The sequence below is a fragment of the Octopus bimaculoides genome, chromosome 13, assembly GCF_046866305.1.
Source record: "Octopus bimaculoides isolate indiv1 chromosome 13, ASM4686630v1, whole genome shotgun sequence".
In the NCBI taxonomy this organism is placed as follows: domain Eukaryota; kingdom Metazoa; phylum Mollusca; class Cephalopoda; order Octopoda; family Octopodidae; genus Octopus; species Octopus bimaculoides.
This window is the reverse complement of record NC_142940.1, coordinates 257,089-283,646: the sequence shown is the minus strand read 5'-3', so window position 1 is coordinate 283,646 and position 26,558 is coordinate 257,089. Positions and strand designations below refer to the sequence as shown.

The window sequence follows — 26,558 nt, the reverse complement described above, 5'->3', positions numbered from 1 at the left end:
GTGCAACTGTAAAAATTAGTCTGGCTTCCACGCCAGTGGCAAGTAAATAACACCATTTGAGCGTAATCATTACCAGCATCACCTTCCTCGCACTTGTGCTGGTGGCGTGTGAAAAGACATTCGAGCGAGTTCGTTGCCAGTGCCGCAGGACTGGCTCCTGTGCAGGTGGCACATAAAATACACCATTTTGAGCATGGTCGTTGCCAGTACTGCCTGACTGGCCTTCGTGCCAGTGACACGTAAAAGCACCCACTACACTCTCAGAGTGGTTGGCGTTAGGAAGGGCATCCAGCTGTAGAAACTCTGCCAAATCAGATTGGAGCCTGGCATAGCCATCTGGTTCGCCAGACCTCAGTCAAATCGTCCAACCCATGCTAGCATGGAGAGCAGACGTTAAACGATGATGATATATATAAGAGAGAGAGAGAGGCCAAATAAATAAGTGAACCACTGATATAAGAGAGAGAGAGGCCAAATAAATAAGTGAACCACTGATATAACAAAAGATGCCATATTACATACCTCGAAAACGGTTATAGCAAAAGGGAACAAAATATATCTTCGGCTGCTGAGAATAGTTATACGCTGACCCCCATTCAGATTAGAGCTTTCAATTTTTCTTAACTTGGCATCAATCCAATATAATCTTTGATTTTCATAATCTGTTCCAAAATATAATATGTGTTGCATTACGGATTTACTTATTTACATATTTATAGACAGTGAAGATAAAATAGATTGATATAAATAGCTAAGATAAGAGAGTTATATAAATAGAAAATATAAAATAGATTTTTTTTTTTGCAAACTTTTGTTGATTAAATAGATATATTTAGATATGAAAGATAAAACAGATGTGATGATAAATGTATACAGGCAGTGAAAAGAAAATAGATTTATATAAATAAGGGAGATTTATGTAACTATATGACAATAAAATTGATATATTTATATAAAGAAGATAAATAGATTTCTATAGTGAATAGATATTTGTTTAGAGTGAAACCAGCCTACTGCTGCATGAAATGCTGTTTAATCTTTTATTTTGAGTCTCAAATCCAGCAACAGATTATGAACCAGCCACAAGTTCTGACTTGTCAAATAGCTGACAATGCTTTAGCCATACAAGTTATTCTGTCAAATGTAATGTTTTTTCATTCAGATTGTTTTTAATTAATCACTCATTATTTTGTACTTTTGAAATTTTGATGATGTGATTGTCTATTTTTAGAATAGTATTGAAGGATAGGTGTGACAGGCTGGATCTGGCTGGTTAGAATGAAAAAATAAAAGCATATTCGGGTCAGATATGATCAGTTTAAATGCTAAAGAGTTAAAAAATGCTAATCCGCGGTTTAGTCTTCCCCTGTGAAAACAATATTACAGTCTGTGCTAATACTGGCCCAAACATAAATTTAGATAAGAAACAGATGTATTTAGAAATCAATCCTTACCTATTGTTAAACCATTTGGCCACTGTATATTTACTACAATTTTTCGTGAATGTTTTCCATTCATGCCACACATTTGAATTGAAGCTGGATATCCCCAATCAGTCCAATAAAACCAACTGAAAAAAAATTTAACATTTAATCTACTATTTAAACATTATTACAAAATATCGTTTATTTTAAAGTAATTTGTGTTAGAAAATTAGTTACAACATGAATTGATACTAAAAAGGCAGAATAATCAAATACACAAGTAGTAGAGGGTCCATAAAATATACAGCAGGTATTTTAAGATTAGGGGTGGGGTGGTGAGTGGCCTCAGTTGATGGGGTTTAAAGAATGACTAAGTAACTGGTTTTCTGAGATACTAAACTTCCAAAATCTGTCCTTTGACCATCAAATAACAAATCTTTAGAAACTTGCCATTTGTGAATGTATTATTCTTCAATTATAATTTGTGAAAATATCAGATTTTTAAAATAATGTTCAGACAAAACATTGCAGCTATCAACATTGGGCAAACTTTGGAAATATCAGGGCAAAACTGACAAAATGTTTCTTTATAGTTCTAAAACAATCATTTATAAAACAAAATTTTTTAAATGAACTTCCAAATTTCAACTCAGGTATTTCAAGTAACATTTTAGTTTGTTTTCTCTTTTTGTTTCCCGTGTCTAACAATTCAGAAAATGATTGAGTTATTTAAGCTATGTTTTATAAATAAGTCTTATTTAATTTGAATCCATCAACAGCCTCACCAATAATAAGAGCAGCTGCTGTTCTTCATTGTGATTCTTTAGACTGTAAATTGTTCTAAGCGCTTTGAAGTTTTCAAAATTCATTCTTGTTCAACAAATAATCCTCAATTGCCAAACACTTTGAAATTAGGATGGTTTGAGAAATAATCAAAATAGTTGATAAAGAGGTAATGATGGTTGTGGTGGCAACAATAACAATAATTAATACTAATGAATAAATAATAAACAAAATTACCCTCTTTTAGGATCAACAGCTATAGCCCTTGGTTCACGAAGTCCCTCTTCTATCAATGTCTTAACATGATGCCCTGATTTATTTGCTACAAAAATTTTTGTCAATCCTGTATCAGTCCAGTAGACATTGTGGTGGATCCAGTCAACAGCCAAGCCATCTGGATGTTTCAGGCCAGTTCCAATAACTGTTTCCGATGAATTCACTGCATCATCTGCATCAAATGGAGCTCTGCAATTAATTAGAATCAGTTTCACATAAGAATATTTATCAATAAAAACAATAAGTATTTGGATTCTTTGATAATATTTTCAAGTCTGTAGCTATCAAGTCAATGAAGAGTTTTAGCAAACTTTGGAATATCTACTAAACAAGATTCATAAATGAACTGACCTCAAAATCTTTTCTTGAGTAATGTCAGTCCAGTAAACCATCCCTTCTGAATAGTCAAAGTCAAGAGCAATGGCATTGTCACTTTTTGAATGTATTAGTTTGTATTTATGGGTTCCAAGCTGTAATTTACGCACGTCAGCCTTATTCGACACAATCAACCAAGGCCGAGGACCTACAAATATTAACAGAAAAACATTTCAATGTTTCTGAAATTCAAAGATATTTTTAAAATATGATTATACCTCATCTAAATGTGATATAAAGAGATTCAAAAATCTATTTATGAAAGTTACACTATTAAATATTTTAAAGGATAAAATTGAAAATAACTACATATAACATAACTTTAAAAATCTGTATCAAAATCAAATATCTTTATTCTTTTACTGAAGTCATTGAATAGCAGGCCATGCTGGGGCACCAACATGGAGTATATGCTTGATTCTATCAACCCCCAATACTTTGTCTATACTTATTTAGTTGGCTCTGAAGGGAGACAAAAGTTCATTTCAGGGTAAAGAGGTGTCACAAAATATTATTATGCCCCTTAAACCCCCCACCAGTAATTTTTATGCTTCAATAAACAATAAATGTAGAAATAAACAGTAACAATATGAAAAAAAATATTTGAATCCTTACCAACTGTCTTGCAAGAATTTCGATCATGAAGCTCATAACCTTGTAGACAACTACATTTGTAGGAGCCAATATGGTTTTCACATAATTGGGAGCAAGTTCCAAAGATTTCACATTCATCTACATCTACAAGAGAAAAAAACAAAAACAAGGCTACATTAAAATAGGAAGCATATGCAATTATATACATACATGTGTGTGTGTGTGTGAGTGTGTGTGTGTGTGTGTGTGTGTGTGTGTGTGTGTGTGTATACACATGCACACACAGGTAGCTGTGTGGTTAAAAAGTTAGCTTCCCCAACCAAATAGTTTTGGGTTCAGTCCTACTGCATGGTACCTTCAGCAAATTTCTTCTACTATAGCCCCAGGCCAACCAAAAACTTGAACATGGATTTGGTCAACAGAAACAGAAAGAAGTCTGTCATACATATGTATGTATGTATGTATGTATGTATGCGTATGTTTGTCTCTCCTTGTCTTGACAATGCTTGGTAGATGAACGTTAGTCTTACTAGTCATGTCATTCATTTTCAACATTCGGCAAAAACATGCTCATCCATGGGGAAATACTACCTTACTTGGAAACAGGCAAGGGCTGGCAACAGGAAGAGTATCTGGTTGCAGAAAATCTGCCTCAATAAATTCCATCCAACCCATGCAAACATGTAAAAATGGATGTTAAATGGATGAACACACACACACACACGTTTATATGCACATTTAAGTTTACTACAAGGAAAAGTACCCGACATTAAAAGTAGAATCTAGACATTTATTGTAGAAGTGAAATTAGAGTTTGTGGTATGATCAGTAGCAATACGAAACATTCTGTTATATATTTATCTCGACACACAGAGTTTCATTCCTCTGTCTTCAGACTATATAAATATACATTATAGAGAAAGCAGGGTTGAAAGCAAACCATCATAGCAACAAGACCTACCCTGACAAGAGGAGTTGCCAACAAGCTTATAACCAGCCAAACAATCACAGCGGTGCATATGACGCAAAGAAATGCACTGTTGTTGACATCCACCATTATCATCTTTGCAGGGGTATTTTTCTGTAAAAATAAAATATATTTTAGATGTTGGTTATCTTGATTGAGATTAGCTGAATTCTATTGAATCTAAACGACAATAAACAATTGAGATGTGAAGAAACCATGAGGAGGTGCTGTCTGTATTGTTGGGTCAAATAAAAGAATTTGCTGAGTCAAAATAACTTACCCTGACATAATTCATCATTTTCATCTTGCCAGTTGCCACAATCATTACGGAAATCACACACTTTATTCCATGGAATACATTTCTTTTTATCACCATAACAATCAAATGTTCTATCTGTACATGTATTTCCCGAGGAGCCTAAAAGGAAATTCAAAATTCCAAGATAGAATAAAACAAGAAACAAGCAATTACTTAAGAAATACATTTTTGTTTTAATAGCCATACACACACACACACACACACACACCAACCAACCAAGCTTTCAAAAGTCTAAAAGTCATTGCCAGAAAAGAAGTGTTGAAAATATGGAAAAGAAGCAGATGCAGCCTTATCAGAAGACACATGGCTGGACTCTTCAACCATGCCCCACCTGTGACAGAAGCTGTGAATTAAGGACTGGGATGTACAGTGATGACAGGATCCACAAATGAAGCAGAAGATGGTCATCATTAGATTGGATAATTAGCCATGAACACGAAAACGTGTGTGCATGTATATGTGTTTAACTCTCTATATATATCTATATATTTAAGGAATGGGTACAAACAATAAAGACACATAATAAAGAAACAAATGCAAAACTTGACTAGTAACTCACACACACACAAGTTTGAATCAATATCATTTCACTTAATTGCTCTCACAGTTCTGAGACACCATTTATTCATTGTTGCATGTTATTCTACTTTCCAAGTGGTTGCACAAACAAAAGTGAAGGTGGTTAATACATTGTATAATGTAATTATATTTAATAAATTAATATTATGAAATATGCCTTAAGGCAGCAAACTGGCAGAATCCTTAGTGGTATTTCGTCTGTCTTTAAGTTCAGAGTTCAAATTCTGCTAAGGTTGACTTTGCCATTTGAGGTTGATAAAACAAGTACCAGTTATATACTGGTTCAATGTAATTGATTCATCCCCTCCCCAAAATTGCTGGTTTTGTGCCAAAATTTGAAATCAATATGACTAAATACGCCTGACTGTGAGTCACACAGCTGAGCTATTTAGCATGGAACTTTCAATAACAACAATATACTGTTATCACAAATAGGTGTTCTGCCATAATGACATACAGAACAACAGTATTGGACAGTTTATATTCAGTTGGATAATACTGTGTGTAATGAGAGGAATCAACATGGTAATGAAATGATGTTTGATACTTGTCTAAACTACACCAGCATGGAAACAACAGATGTAAAATAATCATTCATTCACACACATATATATATATATATATATATATATATATATATATATATATATAAGTAGAGGGTTATTGTAGCAAGAAGTGGTTAAGTTGATGAACAAGAGAGAAAGCAGAATGGAGAAGGAATAAATGAGAAGAAAATGTCACAAGATGAAGAGAGTGAAATATGAGCAGCAGAGTTTAACAAATTGAATTTGCAAAATCAAAAAGGAGAAAAAGCAACTCACCACAATCTTTTTCATCAGAACCGCTTTCGCAATCAACAGAACCATCACATTTAAGTAGTTTATGAAGACATTCTTTTGATTCTTCACAAAGAAAATGGTCATTATCACAGGTGTGCGTACCTGAAATGAATACGAGATGCTCAACATTTAATTACTCTCTATAAGTCAATATACACACAAACACTGCCATCAATATATATATGTGCACACACAAAGTGATTATTCAGGTATAATATGAAATTTTCCCTAAAAATTATGCGTGTGCATTACAGCACAAAAACTAAATGTTATTTTTATTTTCCCCGTTCCAAGAATGTAACTATATTCAGAACAGCAAGATCAGAAAAGTAAGTTAATATACTTATGTGTAATAAAGTAATTTACTATAATTTTGTCAGATTTTTCGATGACACGGATCCTAATTTGTTCTAATTACTTTACTCACTCTTTCTCTTTTCCACTGCAACAGTTTCTGTTCTTCAGATTGACTGATCTAATGTCACCTCCATATAAGCCTACCTGACCCTTGCAGCAAAAACCACAGACTATTGCTTCAACCCCAAACCCTCAAAACAAAAATTTCAGTGAAAATACTTACAATCGACCTCATCACTTCCATCTAGACAGTCCTCATCACCATCACACTTCCAGGATTTAGTGATACAAATTTCATTTTTGCAAATAAAATCTAGACTTGTACATTCATTGCTGATTGTAGTACAGTTATTTTCATCCGTATTGTCAGAACAGTCTCCGTCCCCATCACATATCCAGCTTGGATTTATACAAGTATGAGTGTCACACTCAAATTCGTCAGGCTGGCATGTACGAGGTTCTGAAAAGAAGGAAAATATCAGGTCTGTAATAATGGCTTCTAATTTTAGCACAAGGTCAGCAATTGTAAGGGAAGGGAGTAAGTTAATTATACTGAGCCCAGTACTCAACTGGTACTTGTTTTATTGTCCTTGAAAGGATGAACAGTAAAGCTGACTGAATCGGAATCTGGACTCAGTTTGTAAAAACCAACGAAAGGCTGCTCAGCAGTTTCAGGTTGTAACTTTTTTTTTAACAGCAAAAATAATAGACACTGTCATCTATTTACCAATTTTAGTCACTGGACTGTGAGTGGCCATGCTGGAGCCTGCTGTCAATAGTTTAACTGATCATACGGAGCCCAGTATCTCTGAAGGAGTACTCAATATTTATTAGTAGTGTACATATTAATTTTTACACAGAAAAGATTGACCGTATCTTCAGAGTTTTGGCTTTGCAGCCATCATCAGTCTGATGACAAGTAGGGAGCCAAAAGTCTGAAATCACAAACTTTTCTTTATAAATAGTAAAAATTAATACACACACACACATATTGGTGTTAGGAAAGTCATCCATTCAAAGAAATTATGCCAAAACAAATACTGAAGCATAATGCAGTCCTTCTACTCATCAGATCCTATCAAACTATTCAATCTCTGTCACATTGGAAGATGGACTGTGTGTGTGTGTGTGTGTGTGCACGCACGCACGCACACACTGGTCTCTTCTGCACAATTTCCATCCACCAAATTCTGCTCATAAGGAAATTGGTCAGCCTAAGGCTGAAGTAGTGGACACTTGACCAAGGTGTAAGATGTCTATTTTTGGATGACAGAAATATAAAATTACAGAAAAACACAATTTTTAAGTATTTTATGAAAATAGTGAAAACTCACCGCAGCCCTTTTCATCTGACTCATCTACACAATCATTTTCTCCATCACAAACCCATCCATTGTTGATACAGTCACCATTGCTACAGCGGAATTCCTTCGCAAGACACTTGTCTTGAACTGGAGAAGTGAAAACAATTTGTAAGTTGAAGACAAACAGAGATGTAGACAGGTAGATAGGTACATGAATAGTACATACATTTCTCTCTCTCTATAAATATACACTATATATATATAGTTAGATAGACAGACAGAAACAATTTGAATAAAAAAAGTGTTTTTTGTTGGTTTCAAATGGTGGTAATGGTGGTAACCATGACCTACTCTATGATATAGGAGAGATTGCCACAGTTCATCATCCTCCAAAATAATTGCAAATTGCTGCAGGAAAATCTTGGACTGGGAGAGAATTAAAGTGGGATGGCATTATGGAGAAGAAAAAAAGATTAGGTGTAGCAGTAAGTGGAGCTTGGGGTTGGATATGCACATAATATGGGAGAAGAGATCCTGAGGTCACTGTAGAAGTGGTAGAAAAGGAGGCAGTGAGGGGTCACAGCTAGGGATGTATAGCAGCAACACAATTTCAGATATGGGAGCAATATTGCATTGTGGGTAGAGGGTTAGGGCTTTAACAGCTGGGACAAGCACTGTAATTATGTTTTTGCTAGGTTGAGGACAGAAATATCAGAAAACGTTAATACATACCACAGTTTTTTTCATCCAATCCATTCGGGCAATCGTTTTGTCCATCACATAGCCAGTCAACTGTGATACACAAACCATTTTCACAAGAAAAATGATCATCTGGACATTTTCGTTCAGCTAAAAAATCAAAAGAAAAGTAACGAGTTCAGCTTTTGTACAGAAAATATAAAGTTGATACTTATTTAGTTTGTTGCTGTTTATCTTGCCCCCAGCTCAGCCCAGATCCAACAGATCAAGTATGTTTCAGCGGTGTCCATCATACGTTCCTCTGCATCCGAGACACAGTGTAGCAAGTTTTTCTTTTTAAAGAGTGAAACAAAAAATCTTCAGCAGATCAATCAGTCGTGATGAGGTTCCTTAGCTTGCAGAACTCAATATATTCTTTGTTATCAACACAAACAGTTTGTATTTACCGCCTGACTGCCCCTCGTGCCGGTGGCACGTAAAAGCACCCACTACACTCTCGGAGTGGTTGGCGTTAGGAAGGGCATCCAGCTGTAGAAACACTGCTAGATCAGATTGGCGCTTAGTGTAGCCATCTGGTTTCACCAGTCCTCAGTCAAATCGTCCAACCCATGCTAGCATGGAAAGCGGACGTTAAACGACGATGACGACGATGATGATGATGATATATGTATATATACATGTGCATGAATCTTAAGATAGTACAGCATATCAGTGTACAGACGTTAATATCTTAGGATCAAACCTCATCACTTCTTCCGATATCTTTCTTAGACATCAAATTCTGTTAACTCATAAAACTGTACTCACCGCAGGTTTTAGGGTTCTCATCAGATCTGTCATTACAATCTATTTCTTCATCACAAACCCATTTTTGCGGAATGCACTGTCCATTGTCACAAGAAGACTCTGTGGGCCCACACGTTGCGTTAACTGTAAATAAACAAATAAACTTTTTAATTGTTGTCTAAATAAATTACTTTTAATATAGAAATGACTAAATTTTATCTAGAAGATGATGAAAACTGAGAGAATCTTCAATTGCTGTAAAAGGGAAAATTGGTGCACAGCATATGCACTTATTTCTTGATGAAAATAAAACATTGAGTCTATAAGTGATGAGAGTCTTTTTACCAACTGAATAAATGATTGTTAGGTTATAATCATGAGAAAACAAATTATTACAACAGAAGATTGTGTTAGATACCAACTTCTTCAAAACAGTGCTGAGAGAAACAACTACAAGGGCGAACATTGTTATCTCCCCTATTCAGCATTATTGAGAAATTCTTAGTGTATGTTTTTATAATCATGTTGCAACAGTCAATCTGAAACTGTGTTGTTTACCCTAAATACCATCTATATGATAATTTCTCTCTCAGGAAACTACTGTTCTATGTTGTTATGGGTTTTGTCAACATGGACAATTCACTCTATTTCAATAAGTTTCAGTTCAGATACTGAAGAAAAAAAAAAAAAAAAAAAAAAAAATCCTTCTGTATGAAGAGAGAGGCAAAAAACCAAGTTTAGCCAGTGTCTTACCAACTTCTTGTTATCATACAATACTGCTCACAGCATTCAGAGTGAAGGACTTAAAACATGAATTACTTTAACAAAGCATGAACAGATTTTAAGCTCAGCATGAGTTTTCAAAATACACTGGTGATGAGTCAAGTTATAGAAACCGCATCCATCAACACCGTTGATTATCATCAAGAGACTAGGTTCCAGGTGGTTTCTCTAGTCTCAAATATTCCATTGAGAACAATCAAACTGATATACCAATCTCTTCATCCAGGCTTAGAAACACCTTTCATACAACAGGCAAGGACTGAACTCATCCTAAAAGAACTATCAATAAATTAAGGTAATTAACAATATGGCACATGACAAAACTGAAGTTATTCTATGCTTATATTTGTCAAACAAAAGGCAATTGAAAAATAGGATGTTCTCCTGTATGGAGAATTTAGCAAAGGGGAAAATTAATGAGAACAATTAGTGTGCTAACAGACTACTTTTAGTAGGAAACTAGAAATAGAGATGAAACTAGTGCTTTAGACACTATTTTACAAACAAACGAAAATTTACTGAAAACAAGATTTCTAAAAGTAATTATAATGTAAAACTAGCTCAACTCAGAATCTATGCACAAAGTACCGTCTGATCCTTGTTAACAGAGATAAAACAGACAAAGCAAATAAATATTAATACCTCAGTTAACACTAGATACATTCTTAATAAAAATTGTCTCACTGAATGAAACAGCACTATACGAGGTTATTACAACACAACATACTTAGGGATTCAACTATTTTTAACAGTAATATGAACACAAATCAAGGTGATAGCCATCACCAAAAAACTAAACCATCTGGAGATTCACTGTTGCATCTTTCAATTAGTTTAAACCAAAGCCAACTAAATGATGTTACATACAGAGATTTAAACTTAGAAAAAAAGCTTAATTATTATCAGCTAATTCCGTGCCGGTGGCACGTAAAAGCACCCACTACACACTCGGAGTGGTTGGCGTTAAGAAAGGCATCCAGCTGTAGAAACTCTGCCAAATCAGATTGGAGCCTGGTGTAGCCTTCTGGCTTGCCAGTCATCAGTCAAATCGTCCAACCCATGCTAGCATGGAAAGCGGACGTTAAACGACGACGACGATGATGATGAAAATAAAACATGTTGCAATTTAAATTACATGGAGAAACAAATATATTTGAGAAAGATTTACAATGAAAGTTATATAAATCAGCGCCTTCTGTTCCGAATTAGTACTCAATGTTTTACAGGTATTATTTGTAGGTTAGTTTTCTTTGGTTTTCCCTAATCCTAAACAACAGAACTAAACACTTTAATGAAATCAAACAAGTATGGACGAGGTCTAAGCTTCAGTAACAATGATAAAATACGATATATTATTTTTGCCATTTTTTGAAGACCTAAACATGAGTAGTTTGGAAAAATCCATTTCTCAGCCCCGAGTTTGTCAGAAGGATTAGTCAAATTTAACCTGAATTCATTTAATCGACCCCTGAGAAGACCAAAGACATTGACTTTAACAGGATCTAAACAGGCGAATTAAATATGTCAAGACTTTCTCATCCAGCTCATTCATGTAATAATTTGTAATTTAGGTACAAAGCCAGTAATTCTGAGAGAAAGCGGGATGAAAGGTAAAGTTGACTTCGGCGAGAATTGAACCAAGAATGTAGAGCCGGAAGAATTTAAGTAAGGCATTTTGTCCGATTATCTAACGATTCTCTCAATCTGGCGTAACAATGAGATTAAAAGCTATTTCATTTCATTTCAGAAATGCGAAATCAAAGCATTAACTCTTTTAATTAATTCTCTTAATTGCCCAAGCAATTAAATTTTAATTATTGTTAGTTTTGTTACATAAAAATGTTTTCTGTAAGTGTCCTTTCCTTTTTGGAAACATAAGGGACTTGTTTGGACCCAGTATAGGACTGCGATCTATTTTATCGATCTCAAGAGGATGAAAGATAACTTCAGAGAGATTTGAACTTAAAAAGTAAAATTAGATAATAATTTCGTCTACGACGGCCGCTTCTCTTAATGACTGCTAAATTTTAAGGATAGGTCAGCAGCAGGGAAAGACGAAAATCAAACCAGATGAGACTGGCAACATTATAAAAGACACGTAATTAAATATTACAGGGCATTTTTTTTGTCAGCCGTTCTAACCGGTTGCCCTCAGATTATGACAACACCAACAACAAAACTATTTTCTTTATTTGGTTTTCATTTTTGTGTCAGTAAACAAGTCGTTGTCAAAATACGTTTCAAATTCACAACACATGGAAGGAGTGCATTTTATTGAAAAAAGAAAAAAAAAAGGAAAATTAATAACTGAAAGATGTTTTTAGAAAACCCTCCACTAAACACAATAACATTTTGTTGGCAAAAATGACAGAAGATATGTGAAGAATTTTTGAGAAACATGTCTCACTTCCCACGAGTTGTAAGGTGACAAAAATGGTGAGATGCTTTCATTGGTTGATATTTACTCAGCTCATATGTTTCAGCCAATCAAAACGCAGCAAACCTGACCGAATTCTATCATACGTTACTACTAACATTTCGCTCTTGAAATTGCGCGCACAGAAAAATAGTCAGAAATAATCCGCGAGATTTATTGATGAATATTTCAAGGGAACAAGATTCCTTTTATTTTTTAAATTTCTCTAAATATACATATATTAACACCAATCCTCCGTGCATGTGTGTGTGTATATATATATACATATATATATAATGTACAATTGTTTTTATTATAACATAAAACAAATCTCTGTCTAGATTAGATATAAATATATATCTAATCTACGCGCGCACACATTTGTGTGTGTGCATTTATGAGTATGAATGAACGTATTTATCTCTATATGTATATACATACACACCTTTATATATAATATACACATGATAGACAGAATAATAAAATATACGATATATAAATTAAACAGGTATATGATTATCACTTCCAGTGATTTCAGATTAAATCTAAGGCTAACTTTAATACTATCACCTGCTCCCTCGGTGCCTTTCAGGTTTATTCGGTTTGAGGCCATCTTCCTCCCACTAAATGTCGAAGACGCTATGAGAAGGTCATAGCTATTACTTTCCCCTCTCATTAAAAGATTTTAAAAAAATTATATAATATATAGATATATGTCGATATACGTTCGACTAAAATACTTCAGGGCAGTGCTCGAGTATAGCCGCAGTCTAATAACTGAAACAAGTAAAAGATAAACAGATTGTGCCTGTATACGTGTGTAAGGCAGCGGGCTGGCAGAATGGTTAGCACGCCGAGCAAAATGCTTTGTGGCATTTCCTTTGTCTTTTATCCCTTCCGGGTTCGAAGAAATAAGTACCAGTTGAACACTGGGTCAATGTAATCAACTAGTCTCTTCTTCCAAAATTCCAGGCCTTGTGCCTGACTATAATAGGAATGAAATATACATTGTGCGTATACATATATCATCAACGTCTGTTTCCTCTGCTGGCATGGGGTGAACTACATCATCATCTAACATCTACTTACGTCCACTTTCCCATGCTCGCATGGATCAGACTGAATTTAAGGCAGACTTTCTACGGCCGCATGCCCTACATGTCAATACTCATCTCTTTCCAAGTAAAGTAATATTTCCCCATTACCAGACACTGGATGATTGGAAACGAAAAATACCACTTGCATAAAGGTGACACCAGTTTACAATTATCAAACGTTGTCAAGGCAAGAAAGCATTAACACACACACGCTCACGAGAGGCTTCAATCAGTTTCCAGCTTCAAAATCCACTATAGTCGGTCAGGGGTTACAGTAGAAGCTACTTGCCCAGGGTGCCATGCAGTGGGACTAAACCCAGAACCATGTGGTTGGAAATCAAACTTCTTACCACACCTATATCATCATCATCATTTCACATCCATTGTCCATGCTGGCAGGGGTTGGATGGTGTGACCAGGGGCTGGCAAGCTGGGAGGCTGCACCAGACTCCAGTCTGATTTGGCAGGGTTTCTATGGCTGGAATGCTCTTCCTAATGTCAACCGCTTTAAAGAGTGGGGTGCTTTTAGGTGTCGCTTACACACACACACACCTATGTATCTGATATATCATTGTTTTACTATTATCATAATGGTATGTGTTGGACTGGTTTTCTAATGCAGTATCATATGGCCAGATGCCCTTCCAATCAACCCATTTCATCTCTTATAATATGCAGGAAAGCAGTTTTCTTATTGTAAAATCAGAAAACAGACACAACATGGATCAAGAGGACCCTTTAGTCTTCTTGACAACCTCTTGAGTGACGATTTCATAAAACGCCCCTGTGCATTTTGTAATGTGATTGGTGTTAAGAAAGGCATCATTCATTAACCCAATCAAGGGGTCAGTCAACCCAAATAAGCACTTGACTTGGATTGGGACAACCTGTTCCAGCTATGCTAGCAGGGAAAGCAAACATATCAATATTCATTTTATGTCTCTTTTCCATGCTACTTGTTGAACAGATCATCATAATCAAAGTCGACAATCATTTACAGTTGCAGGTCTCCAATACCAACCACATTAGTGAACACAGGTGCATTGTATGGCATGGCTTTGTGGCTAAAAAGCTTGCTTCCAAACCATGTAGTTTCAGGTTCAGTCCCATTGAGTGGCAACTTGGGTAAGTGTCTTCTGCAATAAGCCCTTAGCCAACCAATGCCCTATGAGTGAATCAAGAGGATGGAAACTGAAAATCTGTTATATACACACACACACACACACAAAGTGGTTGGCATTAGGAATGGTATCCAACCATAGAAACCATGCTAAGGATGACATTCAAGCTCAACACAACCCTTCACCGGTTCCCTGTCAAACCATCTAACCCATGCCAGCATGGAAAGCAGAAGTTAAAATGATGATGATGATGATGTGTGTGTGTGTTCCTATACATATATATATATATACATATATATATATATATACATATATATATATATATATATATATATACATATATATATATACATATACATATACATATACATATATATACATATATATATATATATATATATACATATACATATACATATATATATATATATATACATATATATATATATATATATATACATATATATATATACACACACACACACATGTACATACAAGACTTGTGCCCATTCCACAAAGTTCAAATCTTTGTCTGGTTTTGAAATCAAAAGCAGCTGCCCACTCCAGCCATCAATTTTAATGATTTATGCACCTACAAAAATTATGCCTGATAAAAGACATTTCTATGTGTAATTAGAATACGCAACTGGGCACCCCATTACACTCATGCCCATACACACATCTCAGAACACTACAGAAGTTCCTTAACCCTTTAGCATTCACATAATGCATCATCTCATGACTTTCGGATTTTGATGTGGTGACTATTTTTAAATTAACATTGTGGAGTATGTGTGAGAGGCTGGATCTGACTAGTTTAAACATAATACAGGGAAAACACTTTGGCCAGATACTGTTAGTTTAAATGCTAAAGGGTTAAGTACCCAGAGTTTTGGGCCAATAGAAAAGTGTTTGCCTACAAAATTTTAGGTCCATATGAAACCCCATCCCTATTCCCAGATAATGTATCTGTGTATGTGTATGTGTGTGTGTACATACTTTGCTTTATATATTCAGTTTTCTTCCTTCTCGCTCTATATATATACAAGCATATATATGTGTATGCATATATATATATATATATATTTATGCATACACATATATATGCTTGTATATATATAGAGATAGATAGATAGATAGATAGAATAGATAGATATGTATTCCACTTAATAAAACAGGCCAAACAAGCAATGGCTGACTAAACTACTAGGTGAAACTTGAGGTCCCAGAGAAAAGCAAGTTTAAAATATATTTAATTCTACTCTTAGCATTGAGTCACCTCATAAGTAAATAAATTAACCTTAAACTTGTTTCACAAATATTAAGCTCAATGTCTTAGGTTTTTGAGTACTTCTACACTTAGACACTCCCCCACCTTACTCATTTCTAGATAACGTGCTGTCATTGCTCTCCAATATTCCTCTCTTTTCAGTCCATTATATATATTAGGCCAATAGCTGTTACTCTATACAGTTGCTGTGTATACAACACACCCAATGAAGCAGACAAAACATTATGCCAAACTGGACTGCTGATAAGGATATCTCTCTAAAGCTGAGGTCATGAAAAATGCACCCTGCACACACCTTGTGTGGTTGGTGTTTGAATAGAAAAGAGTGAGGTGGTAAGATACCTGTAGGTCGGGTCTTATTGAGAACAATTTCAAATCCTTCTAGTATTGGAGATATAAGAAAACATACACAGTAAACCTCTGTAAAGTGCTTAGTAGTATGACCACACAACTCTAGAAATATATTATACATACATATATATATATATATATATACATATACTTATATACATATATACACATATATATATATATACACTTATATACATATATACGCATATATATATATATATATACACACACATATATATATACACTTATATACATATATACACTTATATACATATACATATATATATATATATATCTACACACATAATCCCAAAAAAGAACAAACCCCAAAAAACAACATGATGATTTAACATTTCGAGCAATGCTCTTCTTCAGAAACAGAGGGAAGTCCATTAGAAAGGAAAATGGAAGCATAAAATTGACAAATACACATATATATAATTAATCCGTTGTAGGATTCATTAGAATGTAGCTATTTTCATGTTCCAGATGCCAGAAAAGAGTAAAGTTCCATTAAGTATGTAGACACGATGATGATTATGATGATGGATATGAGTGCACATAGGAATACACACACACACACATATACATATACCCATGTTGGTTCACAATGCAATGCAAGTTAATCTGTTTTCACACACACACACACACATGTGCATACACATAGTGATTGCTCCCATTTTCAGAAATGATTGCTCTCTCTCAGCGCTTTCTTGTGAATAGCATTTCTGACTTTCCATCAACGACCTCTCAGATGACTGGTCAATCTTGCAGCATAAAGTAACCCAATCACTGGAGTGATTGGGTTACTTTATGGGATCTGAACTTTGTGAACCACCATGTCCTTTCAGATATGAACTCAACCTACAAACTTTTTCCCATAGTACACATGATGAATTACGTGGTCGAGGAGAGAGGATGTTGCATATGGTTGATCTTTCATGAGACTTCAAATGAGTAACATACCCAGCCTTGGAAAGGAGTACATGACCACACATTTCACATGTACTTTGTTCTAATTGAGGTTTTGATGAGAGTCCTTCTCAAGCAAATGCTTTAGTCTTTGGTGCTGAAGGGAACCATCTTCAAATGTTTCCCATCTTTTCCTTGTGTTTCCTCGATTCACCTCTTTCCAAAACTACTTCGTCCCAGTTCTTCCCATTTATTCATACTTCATTCAGGTTTGTTTTCTATGCAGTCTTTATACCTTTTTCATGCAGCAAACACTTTCCAATTTGCAGCTCACCACAGAACTACTGCCTTGCAGTTCTTTTAACTTCCATGTGCACAACATGGCCTGCCTAACACATTTTGATATGATGAGCAGCTCACACCTTGTGCATCTAGTCTTTGCAAGGACTTCTGTGTCAAGTGCTTCACTTTGCCACTTGATGTTGAGTATATGTTTCAAACATTTTTGACGAAAGTGCTCAAGCAACTTGAGATGTCCATGTTTCAAAAAAGTACAATAGAATGCAAACCTTGTGTGCATGTGTACATACAAACACACACATACATATATACACGCATATGTATATATATCAACCTACACACACACACACATATATGAAAACATTCATTTGTATATATACATCATTGTTTTAATGTCCACTTTTCCATGCTTGCAGGATTTGACAAAATTTGTTGAGGTGGGTTTTCTACAGCCAGATGCATTTTCTGCAACCAACTCTCACCCATACCAAAGTAAGGTAAAATTCCCTCTAAATATTCGAACAGCACAATGACCAGAAACCTTTACGTAGAAGATAGCAACTGAGTGGCCAGGTATAGGTCAGTGGTCCTCATTCACAAATATTATGTGATATTACGACAAGCAAACACAAACACACACCTGGCTTCCTTCCGCTTTCTGTCTAATAAAGCACTGACAAGGCTTTGGTAATTCTGGAACAATAACAGGACACCCAATGTGCAATGGAATGGAATTAAATCCCAAACCATGTGGTTTGAAGTGAATTTCTTTATTATGCATCTTTTACATGTCACCAACATTTTACATGTTCTGGCACCAGCCACGACTACAATTTCACTTGGTTTGATGAGTCTTCTGATATATATGAGTTTGACTTCTGAAAATATTATTCATGTAACACAACACACTCCTTGTTTTTTTACCTATACACACACACACACACACACACACACACACATCTATACCTAAATGATTTTATGCATTGAAGGCTCATGCTTAGGTCCTGGTTGTTATGCTGTTCACCAGAGAACAAAATCCTCAAAGATAGAACAACTATTAGTAACATAACCAAGATACAAGCTACCATCGTCTACACCTTCAGATGTTTACCAAAAACTCAAAATATTGCATTAAAACAGAACTCAAGGACCTTGAGCTCTGTTACTCTAATATCTAGATTGTTTTAATTATTGATTAAAACAACTGATCAAGAATCAAATACAATAGGTAAGTCGATGTCTTGGTACAATGAGAAAACTGGCTGCTTCATACTGAATGAGCCAGTGATGGGGTGAAACTCTGGCAATTTCTTATGATGTGTGCAAGGAGTTGCTAGTATCACACTAATAGGGAAAGCAATTAAGAGAATAAAAAGGGAATCATAGTTATTCAAAGCTGAGTCTTTCCAACATGTACAAACTTCTTGTAAACACACACACACAAAATGTTTGTGAAAATATGAAATTTGTTTATAACACATGCATACACACTGGATACAAGGTTATTTCTGATTATATATTAAACTCATTCAATCAGATAGGGAAATATATCACTACAAGACCCTAATCCTGTTATGATTGATCTGAAGGGTCGATTGTTAAATGATGCAAAATAGTACAAAATCAGATCTTAATTGACAATTCTGTGTGTGTGAGTGAAATCATATTTTGAAGTTTATTTTGAATATCTTGTTTTGAAGGATGTTTTTAAAAAAGAATAAGTCAAAGTAGATAGAAATGATCAATGGAAGAGAGTGGATTATTTAACAAGACCAGTTCTGGAACAACTTGGACTTTTCCTAACATTTCGTATATCAGATGACGATGATAAAATGTTTCAAGGAGCTCAAGGATTTTGTTAATTAGATATTTAACTAAAAAGATCAAGTTGGTAATTAAGTTTATTACATAAACAATAGGAATAAAGCAGAATAAAATAGATAAAAAAATAAAAAAATAGAATACTGATAAAGTAATAAATAAACATAGATTGTTATAGGAAGAAGAGATGAATGAGACTAGTAACAGTGACAACTTCTCTTAACCTCAGAAGTGTGGAGTGAAAATGGTGTCAGTTGGGTGCTGACAGAGACCGGTTCGTCACCTCAACCCGTGGGAACTATTACAGCCGAAAATAAGATTTCATTATTTGTATTAAACGACTATAAAGTTCTGAAATGTGAAGACATTAAGCTATAAAAATTGTGAGTGTATTTGCCATGTTGAAGTAGGGACAAGGTGAATTTTCACAGTTAAGTTTTTTAACGGTTCCATTTCTTTGTAATGAACCCAATAAAAGTGGTAGTGAGGTGGTAGAAATGTTTATAACATTAGTTTGAAGTAAGAGGGGCACTGATTATTTTAGGTCCCCAAATTCTGTCTTGGTAAATTTTGTCATCCCATGGTTTACAGGGGGTAGTCAGAAATAACCTGCCGTCTACAGACCCTTCCCAACAAAAATTAAATTGTTTATGTCTGGTCATAGTAATCTAAAAAGAAAAAAGGAAAATATATCGATGTATTTATGTAGAACATGAAAAGAGCAATTACCACCGAATCTTGATTGCATTTCGTTTGGTGTTTCTGTCTTTCATCTCAAATCAATTAGTTAATTCTAATTAAAGACAAGCTTTAATGTAATGTTTTGAATGAAGCATCAATAACTCAATTCCTTACCAAATCATTTAATATAAAACGATGATCTAATAATACGCAACATAAAAATCAATGGAACCGCAAGTTTTCACCAAAGGACGACAGTTCATCAATATCTGTGCAGCATCTTTTTTTTTTTTTTACATTTTCAAAATATTCATGGTAATTAATAAAGCAAAATTATCATAATTACACCGGGAGTCCGAATGTTGTCACTCGACCTGCTAGAAATAGTAGCCCAGCCGTTTAAAAAAGGATTCTGGAAAAAAGCGAGGTGGTCACTACTGGAATGCATTCGTTCGAGCGAAAACCGCCGAAATCTGGCAAGCATGTAGATTAGACATGTTTACGTAGTTGTGCATACAACTGCATGTACACATCGTACATGTTTATGTACATACATACATATATATATATACACATATACATACATACATACCTCTAAGAGTAAGTGTGCATGCATATGGCAATTTAATTAGTACAAAGTCATCAATAAAAATAAAATCAAGTCTTAATTAACGATTTACTCTATCCAATTTAAGATAGAAGAGTGTAATTTGAGGATGTTTGGCTACTGTTATTAGCAGTTCGAGCGGCAATAGAAGCTTTGTTAACGCGTAATAAAAATTCAGCTCAACCCTTGAAAGTAAAACATTCCAGCTATGACCATCCTATCTGGTTTTCAGAAGAAATTATGACTGCTATTTCTGACAGATCAAGACATCACCTAAAGAGTCTGTGATGTGGTGATAATGATGATGATAGTAGTGGTGGTGACGGAGGTAAGGTGATGATGTCAGTAGTAGTGATGATGATGTCAGTAGCGCTGGTGGTGGAAGTAAAAGAGAAAAATGAATGGAAATAAATGTTACTCACAACAATTGTGTTCGTCCGATCCATTATCACAGTCTTCGAAGCTGTCACATAATGCATTCAACGCAATACACGTCCCGTCCCCGCAGTTGAATTTATTCGAATCACAATCGGGTGTAACTATAAAAGAATAAGAATATATATGTATATGTGTGTGTGTGTGTATATATATATATATATATATATATATGTATGTATGTGTGCGTGCGCGCATACACACAGACACACACACATACATACATATTATGCATATAAAATCACACTTGTATTTTGGCAACATAATCAGTAAATTCAGAAATAAAATATTGATCACATGGTTGCGATTTCCTTTCAATTCTAATATTAACAATACATTTCTATTTATGGAAAACTTATAAAATAAACAGAAAAATATTATGTCGAGAGTAAGAGCCATAAAATAATACAAATTTACAAATATTTCACAAAGCGATGTTTTAAATATCTAAATAATACGGACATCACATATCACAACTGTAACATGTATAAATGTGTGTGTAAATATAAGTGGAACATAATCTAACTGTGTGTGTATATAATATACAGTACATTAAAGAATTAAAAGGAAACTACCATACAACACATTGTTATGCACACACACACACAACTTACAGAACATAAAATAGAATTTCATAAATTCTATCCAGTTAAATTATATTAATGGACAATGGCAAAATCCTTCATATGGTGGCATGAAACAATCTAAAAGATAGGAAAATGAACATCGCAGTGAGAAATAAAATATTCCACATCACATATTAGATGGGAATGGAACGATCGAGGAAATCGAAACCGGTACTTCAGTAGTATTTTATTTAATCGAACCCAGTGCGATGGAAAGGCTAAGTCAACCTTAAACGAGGTTTGAACTCAGAATTTTGAAAGACGGAATTACCGCAAACATTATAATCCGGTGGTCTACTGATTTTCAATCCATCGTTCTTTATATATATATATATATATATACACACACATACATACATACATACATACATACATATATATATATATAGCGAAGGTAAAGAATACACATACATCATATAATATACGCATACATATATGGTGACTATACACACCCACACATTAATTAACCAGTAGCTAATTCCCCGACCTCACCCCACCGAAAATAATATTTAAAAATTGCATATAAAAAAAGAGAAAACACCAAAATTGTAATTTCAGAAGAAATATTTGTAGAAATTACTTACCAGCTGATGTAGCTTGAAGAAAGATGAATAATGTTAGAAATGTTAAAATGAAATAGTAACTGAAAAGATGAGATAGCAGTTTCATAACGTTTTGCAGTCGTCAGAAACCAAAGGAGGCACAAAAAATACTAGTAGTTAAGTATGAATGATTCAATGTAAGGTGAAGACAGTACGAGTTGTTGGTAGAACACCAGCACAGATGATGAAATCCACTCAAGGGCCTGTTCTCTTTTTTTTTTAATTAAAATAATCGCTGTTCAGTCTAGCTATCGTCTAAAACAATCTTGTTATTTAGAAAGATATAAATTATTTCAAATACTGTTCACAATAATTAAAAGGAAAAGATGAGTCTGCTACGATGTTTTTTTAGGTTGACTGATATGTGAAGTCAGTCATTCAAGAATCCACCTCAACAGCGTGTCTAGGACCTAAGTGAATAACCGGTCTGTGAGGGGAGCGGGAAGAGATAATGCAAGAGTGGGAGAAAGAGAGAAGAAGGAGAAGAGGAAAGAGTAAAGCAAGATGGGAGTGGTAACAGGCAAATGAAGAGAAGAGAGAGAGAGAGAGAGTGTGTTTGTGTGAAAGAAAGAGGGAGAGAGAGTATGTGTATTTAGTATTATGTGTGTGGGTGTGTGAAATAGAGGATCTTAGTGTAGACAGACAGAATGTGTGTATGTGTGTGTGAAAGAGAAAGCGAGGGAGGGAGAGCATTTGTGTATTGAGTATGTGAGTGTGTGACAGAGGATGTTTAGTATAGAGACAATGTATGTATGTATGTTAGTGTGTGTGAGAGACAGAGAGAGGGAATAAGAATGTGAGAGAAAGAAGAGAAGGAATGTCTTATCTCACGCTCTCTTGAGAGAGAAAGATAAGACGTGGGGAGAGAATGCGAAGGTAAGCCTAAAGCAAGGACATGAATAAATGGTGTAGGTTTTCCACGTGTGTTTAAAATACTGTAAAATAATTTGAGTTCATTTTCCGAAATAACAGTAAAAAGATCAAAACATTTTTTAAAATTCTCTTTTGCTTTCTAAAATAATTTGTCTTCAATTCTAAATAAATGTATTGTATAAAGACAAAAAACTATTTTTACAGTTTAAGTGAATAAATTGATATTGTTTAAATTCAACGTAAATATTATATCTTTATCAACAGTTTTGTTAAAACATTGAAGACGCGCAAGGGAAAGACCGTATTAAGTAAGTCATTAATATTAATGAGATATTAATATTAATGAGATCAGGCCACGCTGCTATCCGGACTACTTATATGAGCTGACAATAAACGTACAAAATGCGCCGTAAAAAACTCTTCAGCGATTACACTACAAATTTTACAAATTCATTTACAATTCGAAGTGATGAAACAACAAAAGATAAAATTCTACATGCTTTCAATATTAAATAAGATTTCTTTTAATTAAATACTAAGTATTTATTTTAAATAAAAATGCATATTGTTCCTGGCGAAATTTCCATGTGCGCGCACGAATACATAGCGAGGGTGTTAACTTCTATAATTTATTTACTGCTCATTTATAAAGTCTTCATCACATTTCGGAGCAACGACCCTGATAATTTGGATTTTAATCTATTTTCCTTTCCCATATTTATAATTTTCATATCACTTTTGTTGATTCGTGTCAACTAACAAAAGCAAATAATTTAACTCTTGGGAAGAGCCAGAAAACAAAGTAATACTTAGATAAGAAGCTGTTATTGTTACATGAAAGAGAAGGTATATTCGCCCAAGGCCGACGTGAAATTCTCTAAAACTATATTTGATGAGAAGTTTGCGCGAGATATGGGATTTCTTTTTGAAAAAATAGGGATCATCTGCTGTTACAAGACTATCGATGGGCAACTGAAAAATGTTTTTTTCTTTATTTTAGGGGACTTTTATCTTTACCATTAATACAAGAGGTTTCCCAAAGAAAGTAGCGGTTACTCAATAGTTGTGCAAAATATATTTATTAGTATATGCCAATAAATCATTAATCTAAAACAGTGGATCCTTTTGGTTACTATTTTATTCTGACGGACTCTCCATAGCCATTTAATATTTAAAAACTAGTTATATAGATACTGCTTTCAAAATTGTCGTTTTGTTTTCACACATTCTTTTGTGTAGGTTTTCTCTCTGAGAAATTATGCTCAGTGGCCGGAAACATATTAAGCTTTGTAAAACTTTAGAGAAAGAAACTTTTATCTGTTCTTGCAAGAAATGCATTTTCCCCATAAAAATATGACTGTGGATCCCCAATTTACTATCTTGTTTACATGGACCCCGGTTGAGAACCACCGGTCTAGCAGTATATAGTAGGGTTACGTCCTTCGACAGGTTTTAATGCTTCAACACAATTCTTGCGGCTCCTTACTCCTGCCTCAAAATGGCTCCCAGTATCATTCATTTCTTTTCTCTGCTGGAGAGTTACATAAGTACCCAGACAACAAACTCTGGAGTTGTTTCCGCTACTTCCATGTTCTTGTCGGTGCAACACCTCCAATAATTAATTAGTGTTTTTCTCACATGTAATCGTTCCTCTTGGAGGGCGGCTGACGCCTGACTTGACCTGCAAACTTCAGAACCGGCTGGTACCCCAGATGTACTGTTCAGAGACAACGGTACCCCACAGCGGAGAATCGGTAGTAAATGATGCCTTGGGCGATTCAGGAACTCTATTCAAAAGAATTGAAACATGCTGGCTGATAGTTTCTTGGTTTGTTCTTTCTCAAGTATAGAAAATTAAATTTAAAAAAAAAAAAATGTTCATTAACGTGCTGACAAATGTTCGGCAAATGTTTTTCCACCCGGTTTATTATTGGATAGATCTCGAAGAATTGAATATTTTTATGCTCCAACCACAGACAATAGTCTAGCTTGTTTCTCATTGTCTTCTTTCACATTATTGGTTGCAAAGAAAAACCTTTAATGTTCCACATATCTCTGCCAGTTCTCCTCTGTACTGTTCCTTTTGTTCTCAACCCCAAAGAATGAAATTTTGAAGATTACTGAATTCAAAATTTTAATTTTGCAGCTCACGTTGTAGACTTGAAGCCATGTATCCTTACGATTTTTGTTGTAAAGATATCAATTCGATGTTCCGTGGTGTTCTTGAACAAAACACTTCATTTTACGTTGCTCTGCGATTATTTTGTCATGTGGCACATGGTGCAACTGTACATGTAATGTCAATTTGATGAATGGAGTGAGCTTATGTGTACAGAAACATTTGATCACTAGAAACAAATAATCTGAAATTTTCTACAAATTTCAGATGGTGAAGCTTACGATTCTATCAGAATCTGTGATGAAAAAGTTTTTCCAAGCTTGGCGGGGGGGGGGGGGGCTTCGGAAAATTCACACAAGATGACTTTGTTTCCTCATATCTTTTGGGAAAATGGGTATTTTTTTTTTAATGAAATTTTCTACAAATTCCTGATATGATCGGAATCTACACCATCTGAAGACTATTTTTAGAAAATTTCAGTTAAAAATAACCATTTTTCTATAAGTTATAGAGAAACAAAGTCTTTTATTTCTTTCAGCCATTTCACCGCGGCCTTCCTGGAGCACTGCCTTTTGTCGAACAAATCGACACCAAGACTTATTCTTTGTAAGCCTAGTACATATTCTATCGGTCTGTTTTGCCGAACAACTAAGTTATGGGGACGTAAACACACCAACGTCGGTTCTCAAGTGATAGTGGGGGAACAAACACAGACACACACACACATACGACGGGCCTCTTTTAGTTTCCGTCTACCACATCCACTCACAAGGCTTTGGTCAGCCCGAGGCTATAGTAGAAGACACTTGCCCAAGGTGCCACGCAGTGGGACTGAACCCGGAACCATGTGGTTGGGAAGCAAGCTTCTTATTTCTTTTCTACCCACAAGGGGCTAAACACAAAGGGGACAAACAAGGACAGACAAAGGGATTAGGTCGATTGTATCGACCCTAGTGCGTAACTGGTACTTATTTAATCGACCCCAAAAGGATGAAAGGCAAAGTCGACCTCGGCGGAATTTGAACTCAGAACGTAGCGGCAGACGAAATACCAATTTCTTTATTGCCCACAGGGGGCCAAACATAGAATGGTACAAAACAACTGATTGGGATCAGTAATGCGAATGGTTTACATAAATATGACTTTAAAATTTTATAAAATATAAAAAATCGAATGATATTAACAGTACGTTAGACAACACAAATGAAGCGATGATCAGGC

At 34.9% G+C, this 26,558-nt stretch overlaps 1 protein-coding gene across 4 annotated transcripts in view; it reads right to left on the bottom strand.

Annotated features, from left to right (window-relative positions):
* LOC106877779 (low-density lipoprotein receptor) overlaps positions 1–22,776 on the bottom strand; it is a 39,950-nt gene extending 17,174 nt beyond the window's left edge. For all 4 annotated transcript variants that reach the window (XR_001410415.3, XR_016243928.1, XM_014926787.3 and 1 more), the window contains exons 1-14: positions 22,328–22,776; positions 21,105–21,221; positions 9,324–9,446; positions 8,550–8,666; positions 7,848–7,964; positions 6,737–6,973; positions 6,139–6,258; positions 4,700–4,837; positions 4,414–4,533; positions 3,474–3,596; positions 2,835–3,006; positions 2,445–2,672; positions 1,455–1,570; positions 523–662 (exon numbers count right to left, since the gene is read on the bottom strand). Coding sequence is in view for 2 of the 4 variants with exons in the window: in XM_014926787.3 (XP_014782273.1) it covers positions 523–662; positions 1,455–1,570; positions 2,445–2,672; positions 2,835–3,006; positions 3,474–3,596; positions 4,414–4,533; positions 4,700–4,837; positions 6,139–6,258; positions 6,737–6,973; positions 7,848–7,964; positions 8,550–8,666; positions 9,324–9,446; positions 21,105–21,221; positions 22,328–22,412 (1,953 nt within the window). In the remaining 2 variants the exon portion in view is untranslated. The remainder of the gene's footprint in view (positions 1–522; positions 663–1,454; positions 1,571–2,444; positions 2,673–2,834; positions 3,007–3,473; positions 3,597–4,413; positions 4,534–4,699; positions 4,838–6,138; positions 6,259–6,736; positions 6,974–7,847; positions 7,965–8,549; positions 8,667–9,323; positions 9,447–21,104; positions 21,222–22,327) is intronic.
* Between the last annotated feature and the right edge of the window lie 3,782 nt (positions 22,777–26,558).